This window comes from Diceros bicornis, chromosome 33 (assembly GCF_020826845.1).
Source record: "Diceros bicornis minor isolate mBicDic1 chromosome 33, mDicBic1.mat.cur, whole genome shotgun sequence".
NCBI lineage: Eukaryota > Metazoa > Chordata > Mammalia > Perissodactyla > Rhinocerotidae > Diceros > Diceros bicornis.
Genome location: NC_080772.1, coordinates 13,787,334 through 13,814,821, shown reverse-complemented (window position 1 = coordinate 13,814,821; position 27,488 = coordinate 13,787,334). Strand labels below are relative to the sequence as shown.

At 42.3% G+C, this 27,488-nt stretch overlaps 2 protein-coding genes across 7 annotated transcripts in view; one reads left to right on the top strand and one right to left on the bottom strand.

Moving 5' to 3' along the window:
- Positions 1-27,488, bottom strand: part of CHD7 (chromodomain helicase DNA binding protein 7) — a 180,752-nt gene that overhangs the window by 152,601 nt on the left and 663 nt on the right. The window contains exon 2 of one of the 6 annotated variants that reach the window (XM_058528758.1): positions 18,829-19,006. The exons of 3 other annotated variants lie outside the window; for them this stretch is intronic. The gene's annotated coding sequence lies outside the window, so the exon portion shown is untranslated. Of the gene's footprint in view, positions 1-18,828; positions 19,007-27,182; positions 27,464-27,488 lie in introns of those variants that run through there. 2 more of the 6 variants (XM_058528759.1, XM_058528757.1) reach the window with 2 other exon arrangements.
- On the top strand, positions 283-27,392 carry LOC131396632 (basic proline-rich protein-like). Its single transcript, XM_058528995.1, has 4 exons — positions 283-381; positions 8,778-8,869; positions 26,379-26,503; positions 26,545-27,392. The coding sequence occupies exons 1-4, from the start codon at positions 283-285 to the stop codon at positions 27,390-27,392; spliced, it is 1,164 nt and encodes a 387-aa protein (XP_058384978.1).

Sequence of the window (27,488 nt, the reverse complement as noted above, 5' to 3'; positions counted from 1 at the left end):
CTGGCCGGCCCTACAGAATATATTTAAAGAAGAGTAGATACTATGGTTAGAAAGTGAGGTTGGCATTAAGAATGGAAGACCTGAGTGCCAGGTGGAGGCAGTCAATTCGGTTTTCAAGGGGGAAACACAAAGAAGGGTATACAGAAGTGTGAAATGTGGACATGTGGGCATTAAAGAGCCTTTTGGAACATGAACAGGCAGAGAATTCATGTAAGAAGTCTTTGCACTAGTCCAGGAGAGAAGGCCAGGAGACAGTGAAATATGTGCAGGATCTGAGAAGCCATGTCGGGAGATAACTACAAATCTACAAACTTGGACGACGTTGTGGATATGGAGGATTGCAAGGAGAAAGTCCACGGGGGAGAAAGTGAAGGGGAGACAGTATCCCTGGGTAACTTGGAGAATAGTGGGGGTTAAGCCAGATGTGATTCTGAATGCCTAATACCCAAAGCACAGGTCTGATGTCCTCAATCCTAGTGTGAAGAGCTTCGAGGGATCCCTCTGACTACAAAACAAACCCAGGCTCACTCAAAAAGCCCTCCTTAAGCTAATCTTCACATCTCCTCTATTTCATCCAGACCAAACTCTTCCTGTTTCCTAAATACAGAGCTTTGTAGCTTTCCTCACAGCTGTTTCCTCCTCCCCTTTCCATCACCACTCTCCTCAGTTATCATCCATTCTTTAAATCCTGCACAAAAGCTAATTCCTCCAGGAACTCGCCCCTGCACTTTAACTGGCTGAATATTATAAAAGTTTAAGGTCTTAATAATGCTCTAATAGAGTATACCCTTAGCGTCTGACTCAAATATGAATTGGTCTACACCTGGCCTTGCCACAGCAGGTTGTCAACAAGTACTGGGGGAGTTATCTATCAACAGCTACTCAATTCCGATAATCAATTCTTCATAATTACTATTAAAATCCCTCAAAGTAAACTCTCATAGAAAGGTAACTTGTAAACTTTTTCATTACTCTAATCCATTAATCAGTATATGAGACATCTGTTACATCGAGAGACATATCTAAGTTATATCATGTCATGGGGAACAAGTGTTTGATGTAACAGTAAGATAGTAAATTACCATCTTCAACTTTAGCAGGACTAGAGAAGAGTCACTCAGGGAAAGCAGTCAAATTCCTTTCCAGAGAGAGAGCTGCCAGTCAAGGGAGACTCCTGGAGGCACGGACTCACAATATTTTAATTGAAATACTACTGAGAAATCTAGTTTTGTCAATATTTGCATATTTCAGCCTCTGTGGATACAGGAATAAACAAGTTCCAAGAGGATACTAGACAGCATCAAAGGTGTTTTTTATTAACATTTATCAAATTTTATATCATAGATTCAGAGTTCCTATGCAGAATATTAATATGTACTTTTAAAGATCTTTGTAGATTAGTAAACAACGTTAAAAGAACTTCCCTCTTCTTCACATATGAAAATTAACTTTCAGCATGATGACTTTTTTAAATGGCAAAACATTTTAACTGACAGATTTAAAACTTAAATCATAGCTAAATTACTATACTTTTGTCCTCATAATTTGAAGATAAATGTTTACCTCTCTAATTCATTTTTTTATATGTTACAACTCTAATTCTTACTTTTTATTATGACTATTCAACAATGAAAGCAAGACTCTATTAACAAGAAGTTCCAGAACACACAATTACGTAACAAGTGGTCTAGTATCACTCTTTATTCTTTCATCACCTAACTGCTCAGACTTTGTTTTAGCATACTGTTTAAATTATTTCTACATAATTATATGTGAAATTCTAGTCAAGCACAACTACATTCCCTGGTATCATAAAACTCACTATTTCACCAAGTGTTTAAAAATATTAAATACTATAAATATGTGCCATAGTAAATTGTTCCCACTACTTCCTGAATGTTACCAATTTAAGCAATTCATAATGGCTCAGCCACCTAATCCAAATTTTAACTACTTTAAATAATTTTGCACAGGCATAATTAGAAAACAAATAAAATATCAGTCAGAAAACTTGCTCCATCACCCAACAGCAATCAGATCAAATGAGCATAAGCCCCACAGTATAAAAAGGTCTGGGTTTGTATCTAATATTTGGATATTCCACGATATTTGGAACTGCACAGCTAGGGCCCACTAAAAAGGGAAAAAAAAAAAAAAAAGTAATTCATCTTTTGAGGATGCCCATGGTGGAAAGGCACTTGACTCAGTTTTGGGGTCATAAAGACTGGAATCAAGTACATCTCATCCATCCACTATGCATGTGGCTTTGGGTAAATCCTGAATTTCTTCTCCCATAAAGTGCCATATGGATTATAGTGCCAATGACTGTTAAAGTGCCTGGTAAGCAATCTAACATGGTACAAAAGTGATTTTCTTTATTACATAATGTTGATCAATGCATAGGGGTTCCAGTAAAGAACCATTATTCCATGTAACCTTTCCCCCTGTTTTCTCTTCTACGTGTGTCACCATTATCTTTGTGCTTTAGATCTAAATCTCAAAGAGTGGGTGGTGTGCATTTCCCTCCAGTCCAGGCATCAAACTGTTACAAAAATCCTACCATGTTTACTCTATGAGGTTTATTCACAGATATCTTATAAACAAAGTTGGCAACATTGAGGAAGTAGTTAAGAAGAATGTAGTATGGCACATGTTCACAGCATTTAATATTTTTGCAAACTTGATAAAACAGTGAGTTGTCTTTCACACGTAATTTCATATTTAACCCCAAATAAGTCTAAATTTTCACTAAGTCCAATTTTTCAATGAAACCCAACAACTAATTAACTACGAACCTAGTGCTATGAAAGAAACAAATAAGCATGTTTATACATAAATACCTCTTTGTCCTCAATGAATTTATACCCTGGTTGGAGGGGCAATGCATAAATAAGTAATCTCACTCCCTACTTTGCAGGGAAAACAGAAGCCCTCAGAAGGCTAAATATGCCCCCTAACATCTGTACCACCATCCACTGCTCCTGCCTTCCTGTCACCACAGAGCAGCTATGCTCTTGCCGGTTAAGGCTCGTCTCTCTACCTTTGGAATCCTTCCCTTCTTCCCCTCTCAAGAATCTTACTCCACCAACTATCCTTTGCTCTCCCATACAGTCCTATATAATACATCTCTGAACTGGGTCTTTCCCACTTGCTTTTACACACTCTGCCATTTGATTAAAAAAATCGTAGACAAATCTCACCTGGTTTGGAGGGGAGGGGAGAAAAATGCTGGTGACCCTGTATCTTGGTGACTGTCAGGGGCTGCTACAGTCAGGTGTGGGACTGTACAGTCCTTTCACTACTCAAGGGACTGGGGGAAGCAAGCAGATATAAAAATCCAGCCAATGCTCCACTAGCCAAGCCACGTGCCCTAGAGAAAGGGCATCTCTTATTAGTTTGCATAGGTACCCTGTGGGCCAGAGGTGGCTCCACGACGATCAGTCAGCTAGCTAGCCATTTAGGCAAACCAGAAACCCAGGAGTCACCCAAGACACCTTCGTCCTCCTAGGGCTCCCCACATCCAATCTATCATCAAATCGTATTGATTTTACCTACTAAATCTTTCTCAGACTCATCTACTTCTGTCCATGAGCACCACACTAGAACAAATCACTATTCCCTCTCACTGAACTAGGTAGTAGTCTTCCCCCACCATCTCCAGCCCTCTCCAATCTACGCACAACCAGAGTAATTGCTCCCCACTGTTCTTGGGGTACACACCAAGCTCTCCCCAGTGCAGCCACTTAGTCTTCAGGCAGGAGGACCCCAGCTCAAGCTCACCTTCCTCAGGTACGTCAGACTTTCCGTGTCTCAGTAAAATGCCTGTACCCACTCCACAGCATCACATTCTGTTCCTTCTTTTTTTAAACAATTGTTACAGTTGCACTTTTACATGTTTGTGTGAGCATTTGACTAATATCCACCTATCTCACTAGCCTTGTACACCTAGTAGAGTTTTGCTCACCTCTGTATCCCAACACTCAGCATGATGCCCAGCCCACAGAGACTCATAATTACTCTTCTGGATCAGTAAATAAACATGAAACAACTAATTCTATAGCCAATACCTTACAGAGAGTGAGATAAAACAAATGATCAAGTACAGGAGCACTGCAGAAACTCAGACAAGCGGAGCGGGAACTTTTTCTATGAGTGGGTTTAATAAATTTAAAAAAAAGGGGGGGGGGCGGGTGAGAAGCATCAGGAAAAAAGGTCCTAAGACTGGGCACAACTCAGAGAACAGCATGAGTGGTGAGCGGAGTCGGGCCATGTAGGCAAGGAGAGGGAGAACAGAACAGAAGGGAGGATGGGAGAGGACGGTCTTGAAAGAGTAAGTGAAAATTTACACTGTAGATCCAGCAGCTGAGACATGCTTAAATCGAGATTAATCTGAGAATGAAGTCAGATACAGGAAGAGATAGGAGTCATGAGCTGTTTCAGAGATGAGGCAGAACAACAACAGACCTGGCTTGATAACTGGCCGAACGTAAGGAAAGAGAGCAATGTGGGTGATTAAAATCTGAAGAAGTTGTCCAACATAGCACCCGAACGGTGGGACAGCCCTTCCAGGAGGACTGGAACAATATTCAGTTTACACTCAAAGAACGAATGTAATATGAATTTTATGATGCAGCTAAACATCCAGTTTGGCAGTGGTTCCAGTTACTGAAGCATCATGAATTTGTCTTTTTCCTTGTTGGGGAATGGGGTAGAGACTATAATTTCAATTGACAACAGTTTTAACGAAATAGGATTTCAAGAACTTATCCTAAAACGGCTTCTAAGATTTAAGTACTATGGGGGGGGGGGGAATGAAAGCACAAACAGCCTTCTGTTCTTGTTTTGTTTTCTTCTTTTGCTTCCTCCCCATAACCCTACTTTGACCAATGAGAGAGGAAGAGAAAGCGATGAAATTCTAACACGTTCTCCGCTACTGCTTTCATTTCAGCACTGTCACCAGTCAATTGGCCAAAGGCACTTTATAGAAGAACTAAGAGATACGCACATTCACTGTGGAAGATAATTGCAGTGATGGCCCCAATTTGCTCACACCTCCCTTGAGTAGTCCCTCCCACACTGCCTGGCCATGGGGACAGATATTGATACGAGACTCCAGTTACAGGCATCTAAGAGTATAAGCTAACTCCTTGTCACTTTCACATTCTGTTCACCGGCAACTGAAAAGCTTTGATAGAGAAAGGATGCATATAAGAGATTTTAAGTTTACAACTAAAACCACAGTCTCCACCTTCCCACAAGCTTGCGGCTGGGAGGTCTTAATATAAAAAGCTTTATTTAGTTAGAGGACTAAACAGATTCCAGTTGTTCTATGAAGTTGGAATGGACAGTTAAGATGAAGAGGAAACCAAAATAAGAGCTACAAGAGGCCAAGTGTGATATGGATACAATAACCATATTTACCTGTGTAGAAATCAGGAGGGATACCTAGTCTTAAAAAAAGGTCTAATATTTGAATTAAAATGTCCTGTATTTTCCAGATTATATGCTCACCACACATGGAAAATTAGCATTCAAGCAGGTGAAAAAAGTAACTAACATTTAGTAAGTGCTCACTATGGCCCAAGCACTGTGCTAGGTGCTTTATACACCCCACACACACACCCCCACACAAACACACACACACACCCTCCCTCTCCCATATAATCCTCACACTACCCCTGAAGTATTATTGGCCCATAGGAAAACAACGAAATCAAAACAATTAAGTAATCTCCGAATCACAAAACCAGTGAGTGGTGGAGCTGCTTTTTCCTTTATTTTGTCCTGTCTCCAAAAACCAACACTGCAGGGGGAAAAGTGCAAGTCTTCACTCCCATAGATCTTTTCAGATACTGAGACGGTAAGACTTTCTACAGATTAATGAAGCCATATGAAGGAAAAGACTGGCTCTCTAGCCCTGATCTTTTCCGTCACGACTACCATGTCCTGAGTACTTTGTTGAGGCTTCAGGGCCATATACTCTCATGGCCATTGTACACATGCTGTCTCACACACAGAGTGACTAAACCATTGTTGCCGCTTATAAAGATGCACAATTGTGACTCTTTTTAAGTTTTACCCACAGTCTGCTGATCTGGTTGAACTGCAGCTATATATCTGGTCCCATCACAGAAGATATTCTGAATTACTCAGGTTTATGTCTGCATGCGTATATGTGCTCACTTTCCATCAGATTATTTTCCTGCCCAAAAATACACATTCACAAGCCTCATTCAGCTCAAAATTCAAAAGAACAGATTGTTCTAATCTGTGAAACCAGCCCACCACTTCTGGAAAGCACTGCCTTCTGAAGTAACGACAGACTTGCCAAAACTGCAACTCCGTCGTCCTCATCGTCCCCATCCCATCGTTCCACTTAGAGTGCGTGTGCCAGGCACTGGCCTCTCTTCAGAAACAGCGCCTGGAAAGTGTAAGTAGCTTTCCCAAGGTCACATGGTATAGCGAGGAGTCTAAATTAGAACCAGGTTCTAACTCCAGAACCCACGCTCTTAACTGTTAGGTTATACTGCCTCCGATGGTTATTGACAGCAGACATAGCGTCTGAAACTGTCATATTTATAGACCACTTGATTGGTTTAAATCAGTACCCAGCCACCATCAAAGCTGGCAATATTTTTAAGTTTCTACAACTATTCAGTCACCTGATGTGGCATCATCTCACCATGTTAGGCCAAACACAGTATTCTCCTAATTCTCTGGTTCTGATTCCTGTGGGTTTAATGCTGTCTTCATCTAGTTTGGGTTGAGATATATACGAACCTTGGTTTTCACCAGGTCAATATCCAGTCTCAGCACAGCATCAAATGAAAAGGTCCATAACCTGTTAGATAGCATATATCTATTCCAGAATGGCTATTAACTGTTACAATTACTGTAAGATGGCAGGCTTCTAGAAATGTCCTAGACACAATTCGTGAAGGTGAAAAGCTGCCAGTATGGTTAGAAAGAGCCTAAGGCAAGCAATCACCAAGTATCAATTTAGTATTTAGTTTTATTTCTAATGATCTTCTGAAATCCGGCTGTTTGAAATCTAAAATATTTCCATAGAAACCATCTCTAGCTATGAAACAACAACAAACAAGAAACAAAACCACGTCATCTAACCCACAATGCGGCTGAGAGAAGAGAATGTGAGGGATGATCCTAGAAGTTAGTGGAGCGTGGGGTTGAAGACAAGATGAAAGTTAATTCAACTATAAGCTCCTTAAAGTCTTGCCCTATTTCTTACTCTACTTTTCTATGACCTCCCTTCCCACCGCATCCAACAGGAGAGAGAAGGCCCTCGGGAAGGAAACAGAGGAGCTGGGACATAGCCCACAGAAATGGAGGAGACACAGGGCTGGCCACAGCACAACAGGCTATCCTAGGCTTTTTTAACAAAACAGCACCTATCACACAGCAATGTGGATTTAGGTTAAATGAAGTGTAGGAACCGTGCTTTGTACAACATAACAGGCTTCTGTGATCCACAGTGGCTCACTCTATGTGACTAGAAACAAAACAGTTGAAATATCAGTATTTGGCAATTTTGAAATCATCTCAGTGCTTCTTGATTTTTCTTCTAGAATTTTTCGGTGACATTAAAATATTTGGTTTTATCACCTAAGATATAGGAATTTATGGGATAAAACAGAGAAGCCAGTTATGTCATACAAAGCACAATTCCTACACTTCATTATAACCTAAATCCACACTGCCATGTTAAAACCATTCCTCATTTAACTACATGACACAAGAGGAAATCCAGAAACCCCTCACCACGATAACACTAGCAAAATGTCCTATAGGTAGTTGCCACAATCATACTTTCAATCTTTTCTTTTAAAGACGTTAATAACTAACTGCTCTCAAGCTGCATAATGCTGTGACACCAAGAAAAGCGTTATCTACCATCTTTACTTGAAACCTCCACAGTCATACTAATAGTCACCAAGGCTCTCAAATCTTGACACCTCTCACTTTCATATTCTCTTTACCAAGAAACAAAGCAAGCCATAACGATATTAATAACTGCTTGTTTTAATGAATGACTGCTATGTGCTAGGCACTGAACAAGGGACTATTATTAACCCCATGCTGTAAGTGAGGAGACTGAGGCACAGAGGCTAATTAACTTGCCAAGGTCCCAAAGGCATTTAAGTATTGGAACTCAGCTTTAAATCCAGGCCATCTGACTCCAGAGCTCCTGGCTTTCACCTTTACGCCATGCTACCTTTCTGACTCTATCTATTTAAGGAATCTTTACATTGCTATCATTTTATCTGAAGTTTTTCCTTCTATGGCTGGTGGAAGAAGAATCTCTGAGTTCATTATAATATAGGTCCACATTTGGGTCTGGAGAAGCCTACCTACCCTGTATTCTTTCCATACTGGCCTCACACTATCTGATGCAAAATCCTCTCAAATTATCCTGGATACAAAAAATTAAATGGGGCCCTTCCTCGCTTTGTATCACTGAGTAATTAGGTTTTAAACTCCTTATAAACAAGAACCATTTGTTTACTACTTTTGCACATGGACAATGTGGGCATTAGCCTGGTACTAAACTCAGAATCTATACTCAAATACTTGATTGCTTGTCAAGTCAGGTTTTCAGTGGTTAGCAGTACATTTCTTGGTTTACTGTGAGTTTTAATAGATTTTGGCATCACTCTTGTGGAATAGTCTTGGTGACACTGTTTTATGGTACCCAATGTGTTGACAGCAGTCTGGCAGATTAAGACTATAAAAAGTTGCCCACTGTCTGCTTACATTAGGTCCAACGGCCCAGCAGGATCATGCTGAAATACCTGATTCATGAGTCCATCTATGCTGTACAATATGTGCTGTTCACGACGTACGGAGCAAGGTGTGTAAGGGGTGGGACTAGGTGTAATTAAAGTGACGTACAGCTGTTAAATCTTTTTGCTCAACATTAAAGGCTTAAGTTCCAATTTCAGGTGCATTCTGGGGATTTTCCTTTTTGTTCAGTAAATAAAATTGACAAATACAAGTGACTGCAAACTGAAGGTTTCTTGATTTTTTATTTTACTATATTTCATTGATTCTAAGACATACTTTTTTCATATTTCAATATATCATAAAAAGGATCTATCTTACAATTGATACCATCTTACATTTGATGAAATACAATAATGTTGTTCCATATATTCTGGATTCTATGGTTTTGAAGTTTTATATTACCATCAATCCATTCATTCATCATTAATTTAGGGGACAATGTTAACAACTTATCTGTTTTTTCTTTTCCTATCCTCCTCTGTTTGCCAGGGAAGATATAATAAAGAATGTTTGAGATAAATGAAAGGTAACATAACTTCAAGGAGACCAAAGCTTTGAAGCTATTTTATTATAGGTGCAAAGCTGTTACCCTCCTGTGAAGAAAATATAGCCTGAAAGTCTCTGCTGGCTGCATGAAGCCCAAATGTGTTTCTTCTACAAGAAAGAAACAATTTCAAGGTGAAGGAGTTCCAGATGCTCAAGTCTTCCTACCAGCTTACATCAGCTCACTCCAAGACACAAGATGCCTTTTAACTCAAGCTCCAAAGTCTCAAGGGTTCTCTTCCACCTCCCAAATATCAGAATCATATCACATATTTAAACAATCAGGTGAGATGTACAGAAGCTAGCACTAAATATGTCTGAAATTTAAGTGCTAACTGTGCAGTTAATATTAACCAAATTCAGATCTCATCTATAGAAATTTTTTAAAAGATGATTCTTGTTTTGACTTCAGAAAACTTAAAAGTGGGGGAGGGGTGTCTTTTAAATTCAGCCTACTGCAGAACAAAATTTCTTTGGGATAGAAAAAATAAGGCAAGTACTGTTAAGTGATCCAGAAAAAAGGAAAACCCTGAGAGGCAAAAGTTGAGAGTATTTGTTTCAAAAATAAAACTAGTTACGATTACTTTTTAAAAGATGTCCCTGTCTACACCACAAAATACTAGAAAACTGTCAGAGTCCTTCCTTCTGTACAAGGTACCTGAGAGCTTCTTTGGATGGTGGTGGTTTTTCCTAACTGTTAAAAGTACCTTCCAGTTTAAAATTTACAAAATATTAAAAAAATAAAGATTAAAATAAAAACCATCTGCAGTCCAAATAACTAACACTTGCTGAGTGCTAACAACGCCACAAGCACTGTGTGAAGTATTCAGGTGCACTGCTGCATTAATCCAAATAAGCCTGAGACGTCAGTACTGCTATCAACCCCGTTACGGCCGAAGAAACTGAGTCTCAGATAAGTTAAAACACCTGCCTGTGGTCACAGAGCGAGTAATTCCCTTGTCCAAAGTCACACAGCCACTAAGTGGTTGGGCAGGGATTCAAACCAGATCTGTTTAACTCTGGAAGCAGAGCTTTTAACTAAGTGAAATTGCCAATCCCTGAAACTACTCATTTTTAAAACTGATGTATTGTCCCTAGTCCTTTCCTATGCTTATGATTTAATGTGTATAAAATTGGGACCATAGTTAATATATTATTTTGTACTCTTTTAAGCTTTATATTTTTCAAAAACATGATTTGTAACGCCAGCATAATATCCTAACATATGATATGGATATAGCACAGATCTAACCATTCCCAATTTTTCCCTGTTAGAAAAAAATGCTGTGACCTCTTATTCATCATAGTTGATTGGATTTCATATTCTACCTTAGGATAGATGACTGATACAACTGGAATGACCATTAATAAAGGTCCTGGGGGCCGGCCCGGTGGCGCAAGCGGTTAAGTGCGCGCGCTCCGCTGCGGCGGCCCGGGGTTCGCTGGTTCGGATCCCGGGCGCGCACCGACGCACTGCTTGGTAAGCCATGCTGTGGTGGCGTCCCATATAAAGTGGAGGAAGATAGGCACAGATGTTAGCCCAGGGCCGTCTTCCTCAGCAAAAAGAGAAGAGGATTGGCGGATGTTAGCTCAGGGCTGATCTCCTCACAAAAAAAAATAAATAAATAAATAAAAAAAAATAAAGGTCCGGATACATATAATCTCCAATTCCTTCCCAAAATGTTTGTACTTATTGAACTTCAGACAACAGTGAAAGGGCAAGTCTCACCATATTCTGTCAATATCAAGAATATTTTTTAAATCTTTTTTGCTAATTTGATAGGGTGAAAAAAGTATCTCATTTTAATTTGCATTTCTTTTATTACTCCATAATCTGGAAGTTTTCATGTTTATTGGCAATTAAATTTTCTTTCTACACACTACCTACTTATACCCTTTATCGCTTTTCTATTAGACTGCCACTGTTTCTCTACTGTATTATCTCATAGAATATGTAGATGTCTTTTTAATAGACCCACATGCACACAGCAGAGTGACTGAAGTATAAAACAGGAGACAATTCTTCCTAATATCAGAACACATACATTCAAAAGAAAGTTGAACTGTAGTAAACTGATGAACTTCACTTTGTAGGAACTGTCTTTCTATAGCCTTCTTACACTCTCCCAATCTAGCTACCATTGTGCTGTTTTGATTCCAAAAGAGTAATACTAATATTCTACAGAATTCTGTCTGTGCCCATGTTGTAAGGATATTTATAAAAATAAAGTGAAAATAGTTCCAAAATCATTTTTAAAAGATCCTGACTTTATTTAAAAAGAAAAAAAAAAATGTTTAATATTTTGCTATTTCTTGACTTGCAAGTTGCACAACTTCATCAGTGAAGTAGATTTATTTTGGAACCTTTCTAAAGTGATCTTTTTATCTTTTTATACATGTTACCCTCCTTCGATGTTTTCTATTTTTGGATCTAATCTAAGTTCAAAATATCAAACCTCAGTTCTGAAAAGAGGCTTTCAAAGCCATTCTCAGCTCCACGCCGGGCCCCCGGAAATGACCAGCTCCTCATCCCATCTCCCCACACTCTCCATGAGTCTCTTCCCCTCTTCAATTTTCCCTGCCTGCTGGCTGGGCTCCTTCAACAGCCTCTGACTTTTTGCCTCTTCAACTGCAATTCATCACACGTTGCCAAACTAACCTTTCAACTCCATTTCCATCATGTAATGTAAGTCAGGATCTCACTCTGTCTGAACTTCCAATTTCGCCATGGCCCACCCTCTTGTTTTTCCAACCCCTGCCCCTCCCCTCCCAGCCAACTCTGATCCTCCCTCAGCCCAGGCTGGCTATCCCAGGAGGCTGAGAGGAGGAGGGGGCGGGTGTGTGGCAGTGGCTGAGTCCCTCTCCCCCAGCTCCTGCTCTCTCTGGGAGGGCACTGGGGACGAAGGTCCCTGTCCTGGCCCCTGCAGGTTGCTCTGGGTTGGCTGGCTGTTTCCTGCCAGGACCCTTGGCTCACAGCATCTCCATAATTTTGTTCATGTTATTTCTCAGTTTCTCCATCCTATCAAAAGAGAGCGTAGGCCATACTTCCTGATTTCTTTCTCCACTACCAAGCCCTGCATTGGCCGCTCCCAGCTGCACTACACCGAGAGCATCACCCTATACAGTACTAATGACATACTGTGCTGTCCTGCTCCACACTGCCCCATGTGTGTTATCCTGCACTTCCGAGCTGTGGATAACATTTTTAGTATCTGCCACAGAACTTAGCAAAGTTATTATTTTACACAAGCAAACCGTCAAACATTAAAGTCATACCAAAAAGTTAGCAAGAATATTCCAAAGATCAGCACACTCATAATTCTTATCTATCTTTGAAAGGAGTTAGTAAAATAACAGCTTTCATCAAGCATATCCATGTTTCCAAACACCAAAAAGATTTTATCATAAGTCTCACACACAAAATGCCATTTACTCTTTAGAGTGTACATCTGAAAACATTATCAAATTTTTTCCTTGTCGTTACAGGCCATGTCTTTGCATTCATTAAAGTCCTTCCTAGAACTGACTTGCGTATGGCCCTTTATGTAAAAGCTCATGCTAACATGAATTTGGACAGGTCCAGTTTCCTGAAAACCTGCTGTGTTACAGCGGCCTTGTAAGGCAGGTATCAGCCTTGATTCCAGTGTCACCAAACAGTTCTTTAGGTCATGCTCACTTCAGCGAGTGAGTCCCTCCCAAAAGGATTTCAGCTGCTAGTTTACTAGTTTTCCCTCCAATACAATATTATAACATGGACATTACTGTGCTAACCTACAAAAAGCAGTGGACTAACCCACAGTGCATCTTAAGCACCTTATCAAAACAATGCTACCACAGGAAAACATGTTCCAGTCGGATGCCAGGAGCACAGTAATGGGGTCTGAGGAGGCCAGAATAACTCTCACCTCCTCTTCCCACCCACGTTCTGAACTAACCGGGAGACAGCCAAGCAGGGCTTGGGACCTGTCACTGAGGAGGCCAGGGCAACCTTGCCCAGCCTGAGACAGAGCCTCAACATTAAACCCATCAGGCTCAGCTGCCTGCGAAGGCCTCCCCCCTCATGGAGGCCGCCTCCCTCATGGAGGCCGTCTCACAAGGAGCAGAGCTGGAGCAGGCCCCGCTCTGCAGGCAGCTGCGCCCCGCCAGGGGCTGAGGGGCCGGAGCTCAGGTCCTTCTGACTAACAGTCAGGGAGATGAGGCAGCAGCTGCCCGGGCACTGAAGGAGGACATAGAGGAGCAGGGAGGGAGGGAGGGGAGGTTCCCCTAGACACTGGTTACTGCTCCGCTCTCCTCCAGCGCAAATAACGACAGCAATGGCCCAGCAGGCCTGGGACTGAGTTCTAACAGCCAAATGTGTGTCAGGGAGGGTGCAATAGAGTGGAAGGAGCAAGGATGCCAGGACACAAGGATGCGGTGCCCGCTGAAGAGAAGGAGCCCGCAACAGACAACAACGGCCAGGACCCAGGGAGCCAGGAAGGGACGACACCACTGCAGGCTTGAGACGCGGAGCCGAGCTTCAGGAGACAGAGCTGGGCCTGGAGGTTCGGGCTTGTGTTATGCGGGGCGAGAAGGAGGAGGTGTTAGAAGACTTTGGTTTTAGGTTGGGAACATTAAGGATAGAAGTTGCGGGGAGGGGGAGACTGGAAACAAAAATACAGATTTAGGAGTTAATCACATAGAAACAGGAGCTGAGGCTGTGGGCCTGGACTAGACCCCAGACAAGGCCAAGATCACAACCCTGAGTCCAGGCTGCACCTGGCGATTAGGAAGCAGAGGAAGGAGGCACGAGAGATCATCAGAGGGAAGGCCCAGGACCCTAACAGTGCTCGTGCCCAGTTCCAGGGAGACGAGAGTCAAGAGGACGGGGTGGTGAGTGAGGAATAAATCAGAAAGGAAGGGAGACGGAGAGCTGAGCAAAGAGCTCTGTGTATATGCTTCCTTTTACTTTGCACATGAGCATCCTGTCTCTTACGGAGAATTATGCTACCCAGTCCTTAAAGACAGCACTAACCCACTCACCAAATTACCTTTGAGATGACTCTCATTTTAAATTTATGACACGCCCTTGGAAATAATACTTGCTGGAAATGAGTTGCCCCAAAATAGTTACTGCTGCATATTAAATCTGTTCGTTTTTCACACCACATAAACTAGAACTACACATAAAACAAGTTTTTAATTATTCTGTGGCAGAAATGAAAATAAAATTTGATAAATACAAAACACGCTATTCTCCACCCCTTTTAACACCACCTTTAAAGTGGACTGTGCTTTCAAACTCTTAACCATTTGTCCATCTTTACCTTTTATATTAATTGGTATGCCAAATAGCAGCTACATTTCACTCATTTATGTGTCAGAGAAAAACATTACTTGCAAAATCCCAAAAAATATTGTAAAAATATATGAGTTACCATTCTTCTAAATTGTTCTGTATTTCCACAGTATTTTCATTGTGTCACTAACATATTGGTCAAACATGTGGCTTTTTAAACTTTAGAGTACATAAGAGGCACCTAGATAAAAATTCAGATTCTAGACAAAATTCCAAGAGTAAAACTGCTGTGGGGTTGAGGAATCTGCATTTTTAACAAGCACCCCAGGTGACTGTGTTAATTCTAAGGCCCAATAAATACCTATTTTATTAGTCATTCTAATTTTACCAGATGAACTTTTTAAATAATTACGTAAGATCCTCAAAATCATCTAAACAGACCCATTTTACAGGTCCTTTGGAGACAACAGACGAAAAAGCTACCTCAGTCCAGCTCACCACTCTACTCTTCCTTAGAGACCACTGGATGCAGAATCTCTGCACAACCACTTTGTTCCTTCTGAATCCTGGTGAGCTGGAAGGAAGGAGGACAAGACCACTGCTGAAAAGCTGCAGACCACCACAGCAGACGCCCAGGCTCACAGCCGGCTGACCCTTCAGCCCCCAGCAGCAAGTAGCGACTACTCCCGGAGCTTCTCTGCATGAGCGTTTTCCATGCCACTGTCTCAAAACACTGAGAAAAGGGGAAGCTGGGGTTCCTTTCACAACAATAGAATATTGGAAGAGTAAGAGATACACAGGAAAATTTCATAAGGATATGAATTAATGCTGTAATTCTTTGAATCAAAAGACCCATTTTCTCACCTCTAGCCTAGTGCTGGTAGGTGAAACAAATCAACAAATTCAATAGCTGGCCCAAGCCGAGTTTCTTAAAGGTGGTGAAGTTAGTAAAGAGTCATTTTCAGGTTTGCCAAGTGAATATACTATTACTAACGTTATTGTTGTGGCAGTGACCCATAGAGGGTAATGCTGACGATGCGGGCATTTCCCGACGTCTGAAAGCCTGAGCTGCAGAGAATGACCAAGAACCGTCCTCAACGTCAACCATTCTGCTAGCAAAAGCCGGTGCTCTGCGCAGCTCCTCGGCCTTTTGTCCACCACACCGAGACAGTCAACAACACCTCGACACGCATTTTCCAGCTGTGGCAGGGGCACTGCTCGTCAGCTAGCAACTCAGTTATAGCAGCGTCACCACCCGGGGCTCAACCGTGTGCGGAAGTTACCCGACTACGTAATTGTATCGTGTCCGGACGAGAGTATCTGACAGCACGTGAGACAGAGTTCTCCTCATCCTGCTGGACTCTAAACGGAATGGCTCTCAGCAGCCCATAATAGCCACGAAGTTCTTTATAAACTTGAAGCTTGTTTCCAACCCCAGCCCCGATTTTTAATTTTGTTTTTTAATGAGAGGGAAAATGGAAAACTTAAAATGCTAATTCTGGTGATAAACCTAGCTCTGAAACATAACACAATCAAAACAAAACTTAAAATTTTAAGCGCACCAAAAATAGTAAAACTTAAGTTTTAACTAGAAGCTCACTGTACTCAAGCTAGTCGACAGTTTGTCCAATTGTGAAGGGAAAAAACTATAAACATGTACAAAATCTAGAAATATATCACCAGAGAATATTTCTATGAGGCACAGTAGTATCAGGATTGGGGATATTATTAGTTTTTTTTAAATCCCCTGGGAAGGGAACACATGTCTACCCCAAAATATCTAAGTCTACTGGTTTACACTTTTGAATTATACACCTATTTCCACCATGCAGTGTGTCGCTGTAGAAGACGACCTGCTGCCTTGTGTGTCAGCAGAAGCAGTGTGCAAGTACTTCACAGAGGCTGCGTAGTCACCCAAGTGAATGTATCTACAAAGGACGAGCACTATGACTGGGAGCTTAAGCAGCATCCTGGGTTCCATCTTTGGCAACTCAAGTCCTGTGTGGTGAGAAAAAGATGCTAAGTGAATAAACACTAGAAAGAAACTTCGAGGAAGGCCAATTCTGTAGCAAGCTATTTTGATGTTGGCTATGTCTTGGACTGATAAACGAAAACAGGGCTGGAACATAAGTCAGTCTTGCAATAAGCGTGTGTCTTTTAGGTTGAAAGTGTTGGCAATTGATAAGATAGAACATCTGAGGAAAAGAAGCCTCTCTGACTACAATCCACTAACAGACGCCTTTGAGCCTCTCAGCTTCTCTCCGGGAGCCAGCCCTTGAATGCACAGGTGTGTAAGACCTTGATATATGCTCTCCCTACCATTCTAAGGCCTGGGCCATTTTGGATGGGACCATCCAAAGCTATTTCCGCAGAATTTAATGCTACAAACTATTAAATGAGGTTGTCCTGATTTGAGTGCCAACTCCACGAATAATAGCCGTGATCTTGGGCAAATTTACTAAACAATTTCTAAAACTCCATTTCCTCACCTATAAAATGCCAATTATTGTTCCTTCCTTAGCATTTTGGTTACTCTTACTTTGGTATTCAGTGAAAACAGTTCATGTAAATAAATAGTTTAGCAAAATGGGAATTCACATAAAGTCCATGCTCCATAAATGTTAGCTATTGAGATCAAGCCCTTAAAGTCACTGTTATTTAAGAAACTTTTGATTTTGACACAATTTTTCAAACTTTCAGTAAAGACAAAAGAATAGTACAAGAAACTCTCATATATCCATATTTATCAACTGTTTACTTTGCTCCATTTATTTTTCCCTTAGTGTCACTTTTAAGTGAAAGTAAAACAGAATAAGATGAAAGTTGTCCACACTCTCTCCCTTCCACTTTCATGCGAATCTGGATAGCAGTCAAATTCCAAAGAAGCTACCCCAGAGTCTTACCCTTCCAGGGGAAGGGAACCTTCTCATCTTCTAGTTGCTCCTCCTATCCCAGACCCAACCCCAAAACTACTCTCATTTTAGATCCCATCTTGTCTCTTCCTCAAGCAATAAACAGAATTTGGGAGGAAAGGGCTGAATTAAATGTTCAGGGATTTGAGGAACTAGAGTTACAGATTTTGAGAACACTCTGTGCCTCTCTAATCTGTATTGGAAAGTTCTAATATTCCAGAAATGATGGAATATGCCCCACCACTGATCATCTGGGATAATATCACCCACCATTTTTGGAGAATTGCAGGTCTGGGAAAAAGAACAAATGACTGGTCTACTAGCAAGACAGCCATAATTCAGTTAGCAGATGAATATCTTGATAGCTAAAAGGGAAGAAGTACTCCCTTAAACTTGTCACTTTTAGTATCTGGGATATCTGAATCACTTCTGTATGCCTCTGGATAAGGTAAATAACATCTAGTTATACACCTGGATAAAGGCACATATAGATATTAATTTGATGTCTACTCTTGAGAAAAAGTGAAAACCATGCAGCCAATCACCATTTCAGGCCACTCATTCTTTTCTAGTCACAATTTAGGATTATGGAGACTTTTTAAATTAAAAATAAAATCTAGATACATGGTTTTGTAAGTTCAATGATTAAGAGTGAGCTAATAGGGCCGGCCCCGTGGCTTGGCAGTTAAGTGCACGCGCTCCGCTGCTGGCGGCCCGGGTTCGGATCCCGGGCGCGCACCGACGCACCGCTTCTCCAGCCATGCTGAGGCCGCGTCCCACATACAGCAACTAGAAGGATGTGCAGCTATGACATACAACTATCTACTGGGGCTTTGGGGGAATAAATAAATAAATAAAATTATAAAAAAAAAAAAGAGTGAGCTAATAATCATAATAACTACTCAAATACTATGTCAAATGCCATACCGCGTGCTTTAGGTGGAGTATCTCATTTACTCTTCACTATAACCCTGGGTAGTTGATAGTATTATTATTTCCATTTTTATGATTCACTCGTTGATCTGTCTGATGTGACCACTCAAGTTCTCAGTCACCACAGAATAAAACCTCCACAGGAACAACTGTTCTCCTCATCTCCATGGGAGAGGGAGAGCATTAAGGGTGAAAAGTATGGAAGCTGGCGATCTTAGGTGCCAAGACATCCTAAGACACATGGTCCCACAAACGCAGCAGACACTAACAGAGGAGGTGTGGAGAGAAACAACCTGGTCTGATAGGATACAGCAACAGAGCGTGATACAGGACTGCAGGGTGTCGCTGGTATTTTTAATGGACCTTTACCTATGAAGACAGCAATGATGCAAGCCTCAGAGCCAGTCTAGGTGGCGAGGTAGCACAGTGGTTATGCAGGCAGATTCTGGAGACCAGCCAATCTGTAGTCAAATTCCTCCTCCACCACTTGCTAGAGCTGTATGACCCTTGCAGTTTCACCTCTCAGCCCAAGTCTCCTCATCTGTAAAATGGGGATGATAAGTCTACTATGTCCTCGAGTTGTTCTGATGAGTAAATGAAGCAATCCATTAAAACACTTAGCATAACGCCCACCTGACTGGAAATGCTCAATAACTGTTAGTTAGTTGTTACGGTTATTACTGTTATTTTTAATGTCCTGCACTATTTTAGTTGACTGCCCCAACATCCACCTAACAGAGAAAATAAACTCTGTTTCTTAATCTAATCAAGATTTTTAAATTCTCAAGATGAGTCTGCATAATTTTTCTGACAAGATCAATACACCTGCAATTGGCCAAAGCAAAATTTCAAGCACAAACAAGGTCAACTACACAAGACTATAAAGTAATGCAATAGAAACAGTAAAAAAAAAAAAAAAAAAAAAAAAAAAGTTCACCTTGAGGATCTAGGCTTAACAGTTTCAATATATTGTTGGTCCCATCCATAAATAATTTCTAGCCCCATCCACTTTAAAATACTCTCTAACTAAGGAATATTTTTGACTGTACAGCTAACCGTGCTCAAATTGATTTTATTATTCACTTAGTGCAATGGCAGGCTGCCTTGGAAACTAAAGGCAGGTTTATAATTCTACAAGGGACTTCTCACTATTTGTCAGCTTAGTATCATGTTAAAGATGATAGTTTTTAGATGTGTTAAAATAATATGTAAGTTTGCTAATTATGTTTTAAGTATCAACAGAACAGACTCTAAAATGTTTATGGTTTCTTTCAGAAGGATAAAAAGAAAACAAAGTGGACTCTTTAATGGGTTAGAGTAGTCCCCCTAACTTGCCACAGAACTAGGGGAAAAATCAATCACCGAGGGACCATGCACCCTTTATCTGACGTACTGCAAACACAGTGTAGAAATCTCTGACTTTTAAGTGGAGGATACCGGGGAGAGTACGCGACACGTCAGAATTAACACACATGTCTAATTCCCTGCCTTTCCCTACACAAAGGCCTGGTGTAGCAACCCAGGTCCCATGTGCTCAGCGACAGTGGCTCTTTGCCCACCCCCCATGTTGATGAGATACATGGTGGAAAACTCCAATCTGCTGCCTCTTGGGCCACTGCTGGGGGGGGGGGGTGGCGGGAGGAGACGACAAATAAACATCCTCTTTATTCTTCCACTAAAAGCCACATCACAGGAACCTGCAAGCAGCTTTCCATTTAGTGTCTACATCTCTGAGAAGGCAATGATTTCTTAAACTGTAAGAATACACTGTTGATGGAGCCAAACAAGAGAATATGTTTTCTAAGGTTTTTGAAAATTTTAAAACTGGCAAGTTGAAGAAATAGTACTAGAAGCAAATTGCCACAGAGTAGCTGGCACATGTCCATGTGAGGCTGAAGTCAGTACACCAAGCTTTTCTACTATTCCTTCACATGGGAACATTCCTACCCCTGAATTTTAAATTTATCTAAATAATCCCTCAAAACCACTGAGGTGACAGTAAAACTTTCAGATGAAGCATGTCCCTACAACCAATGTAAGTCCCTAAATTAACTTGTAAAGCCACAATCTTGCCCACGCTGAAGGAGGCAGGAAGGACCCTGGCGGACTTAACCAAGTCCCAATGGCCATCAGAAAGGCCTATGAGGAACAACATCAATAAAAGTACCTTTGAAATATACCCCTAACCAAAGACGAGTCCAGGAAGAATCTCTATGCACACCAAGATCAAAGCCTGACCTGTAACAAATAAATGCCTGATAGCGTTACCTATATAAGCTGGCAAAAAAACAAAAATACAAACACCTCCCCCAAAAAATTATTTCAAGATACATGTTCAGAGTTTTCATAATTCATCTCATATAATATTAAAGTCAGCAACTTAGAAGCTTTTCTGGATTTATCAGTTAGCATCTCTCATTTGCTACCAACCATGCTATATAATCTACTTTTTATAATAACTGAACAAAGTGACTTTTAAGATAATTTACATATTGAACTAGTTGATTACTCCACTAAAAAACAGGTAGGTATTCTGACCAACGATGGTATTTCTCTCCACAACTATTTAAGCAATGTATTCTTTCTACCACACCCATGTATGACTGTACCCAGCTCCTAAAATACAGCTAACTCCTTCCACTGAGAGCACAGGGGGAACCACGAGCTATCTGCTGGGAGCCCAAGGACCTTGTCCCAATACATAAGTAGCAACAGAAAGCGGCCTCCAGAACGTGGAGATACAGAAGAACAAAATGTGGCAATGTCTGCTTACCACAGGATTCTATTCTCAGTCTAAAATGAGCAAACTCATATAAAGTGCTACATAGGAGGCAAGAAACAAAGGTTCCCTCCCTCTCCCATTTCACTGACATGCCCCCTCTCCCCCCTCGCCCCCTCCCCGGCCCCAAGCAATCCTTGGTGGGCTCACCATACACCAATATCTTTTGAGGGAAGCTAACAGATTATTTTGGGAAATTCTAGAATACCACTAGCAATGGAAAGAAGGCTGAAACAATGGTATCACGGTCCATTATCAGCTACCTCAGTCATATGCTACAGAACTGACGAATTTCCTCCTCAAATCTGGTCCTTGTCAGATGCTCCCTGCCTCAGTGAATAGCATCACTAGCCAGCTAAGCAGGGAATATACTAGAAACCTACATTCCCTGACACGTTCCTCTCCCTGAGAACAAATCTATCCTCAAGTCCTATTCATTGAACCTCCTAAAGATTTCTCGAATCTGTCCACTTTTCTCCATTGCCATGGTCACCAATCGAGTCCAAACCATTATTATTTCCCCATCCCATGGACCACAACAACAGCAGGTAGGATGCTGTTCCCAACCTATTCTCCCTCCTCTTCCCCACCCACCAATTCAGTCTTCTTCAAAACACAAGTCTGCTCATGTCAAGCATTGCTTAACACTCATCAGCGGCTCTGCTGCTTTTCTAAAACTCCCAAATTCCGTATCCTGTAAGCCCTGCCCAAAGCCTCCACCTGCCTCTTGAGTCTCATCTAGCTGCTCTCTGTAGACCCCAAACACCCTGCCTCCCTCCAGGCTGGCTAGTGCTGCCCTCTTCGTCCACCATTATTTGGATGGCGGTGCTAAAGCCACTTCCTAAGAGGCATCACCCCACACGGTTGGTTGCATCTCCATGTCATTCTCACTCCTCCCGGGATCCACCGAGTAGCACCTACGACACTGCAGTAGCTCTGTCTAGTTTTCTGTATGGGTCTACCCTGTCTTCTCAGGGCACCACTGTATTCCTAACTCACACACAGCACAGCACCCTTCAGGCAGCAGGTACTCGATAAACACTTGAACCGATGAACAAGAAAACAGAGGAAACAGGAAAACTGGTGGCAGTCCAGAGTCACCTGCCACTAGAGCCAAGCGTGACACCTACAGCAGCAGTGTGAGGCTAAAAGGGCCACTAGGAAAGTGTCTGCGATTCCACACTGGCATAAGCAAACAAGCCCAAGGACCAATCAGCCTTTTACTACCAAGTCATGCTTCCTCATTACTATGCTACATTATTTCTACTTTTTAAAAGACGCTTTTTAATTTCCAAATTAAAAACAAAACAGAACCTTCCAAAAATACTCCACTGAGAAAACAATCACATTTGCAGTCACCTAACATTGGTTAAAAAGTATAGGAATCTAGTTATGGTAATGAATACATGCTTCTAAAATGAAAACAGTAATCAAATCTTGGAATAATTATCTCTGCATTTTTCTAGATGGATAATCATAGCTCCCCACTCCCCTCCAAAAAAAAAACCTCCCAACCATTACACAGTAGGGGCAAATAAATTACTGTTGGGTTAGGAACACCTTTAACAGCCATGTTAGCATGTGCTGTAGGATTCTTAAGCCAAAAGGTACTTTTGAGTCAGAACATGAGAGGGAGCGCTAGACTCTTCCAGAGCCAGCTCAGTCACCCAACAGAGACAAACCAGTGCCCTCCGTGCATCTGCACTGAGCTAGGTACCAGGAAGACCACCGTGACCCAGACAGCTCTGCGACAACCAGGTGACCAGCCAGAGGCAGCTCATTTAATTAATCTCTCCGGGCTTTAGTTTCTTAATCTGTAAAATGAGAAAGTTAGACTAGCTCTCTAAGGTCCTCACGCTCTAAATATCCAAAGATTCACTAATGATTGTAAGATGAATTCCTATTTGACAATATCCTTGATTTCCTATTTCTATTTATTATTTTTATCACACAAGAGTGGCTTCATTTAAGAATTTTAATATATTGATAAAAGTAAAATATAAAAGGGCAGTAGTAGTGTTTTTAATTACCTTCCCAGCTCTTAACTACCACCACAATCAGCTATGGACTTCTGCCATAATTGCAACCCGACCTGCGTAATACCCAAGTTAAAACAAATCATTACATGTTCATATTTTTGTAGAAAAATTAAGTGATCAATTACTCTCAATTTCTTTTATATTTTATCATCATCCACCATATCTTTGAACTTTGAAGTTTTTTTTTAAGACTAAGACAAAACAATGAAATTTTCTAGAGAAAAAGGAAAATTTTCTCAAACTAACAAAGCTATAATGTCTTCAAAAACCTGATAAGATATACTACTACCAAATTCTGAATTTCTAATGGCATAAAAAGAATAGCTTTTTTGAAAGATACACAAACGTGTCCATGTGAATGAGCAAGACAAAGAGTCACACAGGGCCAACACGCTCCTGACATCCTCTCAACATCACCCAAAATGTTCCCTCTCCATCTTTTTTAGTGCATTTGGCCCTGTGACCTGTATCTATTCAAGTGCTTGTTTGTTTACATCTAGAAACCATTTGAATACTGGAAGTGAATCACTTTATTACTAAACTGAAGTTTTAAGGGCCATTTTTTGTAATCACACACTTTGCTCAGCCCTAAGCATTTTTGTTCTCGCAATGCCTTATTTGTAGCAGATATTTATAAGATGCTCATGGTGTCTACTATCAAACCCAAAAGGCCACATAAGGATAATAAAGGATGAAAGACAACTACTACCTTCAAAGTTAATCTTAGAAGTCAAACGTGAGTCTTTAGTTACCTATAGAACTACTGGCTGGTAAACTCGCTGAGGGGAAGCACTGCCTCTTGTTTGTTGTTCTGCACAGTGAGTGCTTGCCAATGACTGCTGAATCAAAAGTAACTCAATGGATGGCAACCGCATGGCAAGCAAACTTTCTAAAGCACAGGGAATAAAATGCTGTAAGCCTAGGTTTGAAATAATTACTGGAGGGGCCGGCCCGGTGGCGCATGCGGTTAAGTGCGCACACTCCGCTGCGGCGGCCCAGGGTTCAGCGATTTGGATCCTGGGTGCGCCAGGGGTTCACCGGTTCGGATCCTGGGCGCGCACCGTCACACCACTTGTCAGGCCATGCTGTGGCAGCATCCCATATAAAGTGGAGGAAGATGGGCACAGATGTTAGCCCAGGGCCAGTCTTCCTCAGCAAAAAAAAAGAGGAGGATTGGCAGATGTTAGAACACGGCTGATCTCCTCACAAAAAAAAAAAAAAAGAAATAACTACTGGAAACTCAGCACTTATATTGCTCATATGGGTTACACAGCATGTACAGAGAAGCACTCAGATTGTATTCTCGCATAAATGAAAATATTCTTTTTCTTTTGCCCTAACTGCTTAAAAACTATACTATAAATATTACATTATTGACTGCAACTGTATGAAACAAAAAGTTGTAACATTTCTTTGATACGGTATTATAAAGGTCCTCCTCAGGGTATTCATTTTAACTCAATAAAAGTAAGACTCGTGAAAAAGTTTTGGAAATGGTACTACAAGCCAAACGGATTAAAAACTAGACCGAATACAGGTGAATCTATGATAGCATTATTTTAAAACTAAGTTACTAGGGGTGTTATTTTAAACTTGACTTCTATAATTTCAACTTGAGAAAAAAGTGTTATTTTTCCTCAAAAGAAGAAAATAATGTTTGAGTTTTCAGCCATCACTGTCACCTATATATGACCTGTATCATTTCTCTATCCTGACTTCCATATTAAAACATAGAAATTAATTTTTTAAATTAATTTAAAAATAAATCCATTGATTAAACCAATATAATTCCAGTTTGGAATTCACATACCAGTCTTTTTTATTATTAATCATTTCTTATCTAGAAACTCATGTGAATCTGGAAAAACTTGGAATAGAATTCTTCAAGTTTCAATTGACTGGCTTGCACAGAGGGGAAAAAAATAGAAAATATCAAGAGAATATAAGTAATAAAATCCACAGTGCTAGAAAACAATTCTTGAGTGCCATGGCGAGGAAATTCACCTGTTACAAGCCTCCCAAAAATTCATTACCTCCTTTATCAGGTTACCAAAAAGCGGGGAATACCATATTTCCACTTATTAGGCAAAATAAGAAAATTTAGTTCATAAAATTTGCTGCAAGCCCCTTTCTATTTCCAAATTCTGTTTACTTTGTAACTTTTTTCTACAGTACAGATTTTTCAGGAAAAACAAACTTTTCGTGTATAAATCTGGGAGACAGAAAATGTCTCCTACTTATTATCACCTAGAAAGGCAAACCGAGTCCTGCTCCGTGCCCCAAGCATCTAGCTTTCAGCCTCTTTATTATCATTGTCAATGAATGGGCCCCAGTCAAATGAAAGCTGCCATTTTAGGGTAAAGACTGGAGGGCTTCTGTTGTGCAACAGCAAGACAAAAACACTCTGCGACAGATGTACTCTGGGGGCTGGGAGACGGATTCAACTTCATAAAATCGCGGCTCGAGTTATTTCTGAAACAAGAATTATCTAGTACTTCCACATTACTACAATCTAAATGGAATTATAACTGTGATAAATCAGGTTCCCATGCTGCTAAGGTCACAGTCAGTCAGATTTTTTTGTCATCGTTAGAATAGATCTGTAAGGAAATAAAGAGAAGTTTCTTTTTTCTATTTGATTATTACGTATAGGGAGTACTCCCCCCTACCCTTATGGGGAGAGAATTCGGGGGAAATACACTCAACCTCTTTGAAAGGTATTGCCCACGGCAAAGACGACTTAAATTAGTATTTTTAGAAAATAAAAATCAGGGCCTTCTCATAATCCTTTAAAAACAGATTAAAATATTTAATATATCCCAGAAATCAAGCCCAGAGGATGGACACATTTCAAGATAAGTTATTTAAATCGACTGCTAGATAACGCACAATGGGAAACTAAAAAGTATACTTAGCAAGTGGAGAGCTGGATAGTGTATCTAATTCTAGCAATTCAAAAGGAAACTCTCCATGTGGGTTGCTACTTTTCTTTTGTCCATTGTCTGTTCAGAAGACTGGGAAAAAAACTAGTTTAAAATCGAGGCGTGAACAGTCTCTAAAAGTGCCCTCTGAGAAAACCGTCCGACCCACTGCAGGAGCACTCCCCGCGCCGCCCGCTCCACGGGGGCGCTCACAAAGCGGGCGGCCGGCCCGGAGTTCGGGGTGCGCTCCCACGGCGCGGGGCTCCTCGAGGCAGAGCCATCCGGAGAAAGGCGGCTCGGTAATGATGGCTGCTCGGGGCCGGCGGCTCCTTCCCCGGAGCCTCCCGACCCCCCCACCCCTCGCCTGGGACCCGCCGCCCCCCTCCCCCGGGCCGCGCTCGCCCCGCGCGGACGCAGCCACCCCGCACCGCAGCCCACAGGGTGCCCGCGCCCCCGCACCCCCGGCGAGCCCAGTCCCCGGTGCGAACCAAACAAACAACGCGTCCCCCGCCGCCCTCCTTCCTCTCCCCGCTGACCGCTTGGCCTCCAGCCACCTCGGCCGTTCACGCTCCGAACGGCGGATCTCTGCGGGGGCAGAGCGCAGCCGGGCCACCTCGGGGGCCACCTGGTGACCCCCCCGCGGCGCTGACCCCGGCGGCCTCGGGGGTGGGGGAGCCGAATTGCCTTCGGGGGGTTAAAGTCGTTATTATGCAGCCGCCACCGCCGTTGGCCGGCCAGCTCGGCAAGGTGGGGTCCCCTCCTCGCCGCGCCTCCCCGCGCTCTCCCCGGCCCCGCTCCCTTTCTTCTCCTCCTCGCGCACTTGGAGCCGCCGGGGAGCCCCGGGAGCCCCCGGCTCCGGGCTCGCAACTCCGCGCCCGCAGCCGGCACCGGCCGGGCTCGGGACGCCCCCAGCGCCGCGTGTTCGCGCCGCCCCCGCCCCACGCGGCGCCCCGCGCACTTTCCCCGCCGCCGACCCACCTCGCTCGGCGGCCGTCCCCGCGCGGGCCGGCGCCACCGCGCCAGGAGGGACGCACTTTGTTCGCGCCGGTGCGGCCGCCGCTCCCGGCGAGCGCGGCGTGGTCGGTCCGGAGCGGGGGGCGGGGGCGGGAGGCGGGGGTCGCCGCCGTCCCCGAGCCGCCGCCGCTCAGCCGCCCCGCGCCCGCGCGCCCATCGCCCACTCGCACTTGAGTTGCAGCCCAACTTTTCCTCCTTCCTTTTTCTTTCGAAGGGAGCCGGCAACTCGTGCTCGGCGCCGGCGGGAGGAAACGCGCTCGCGCTCCCCCG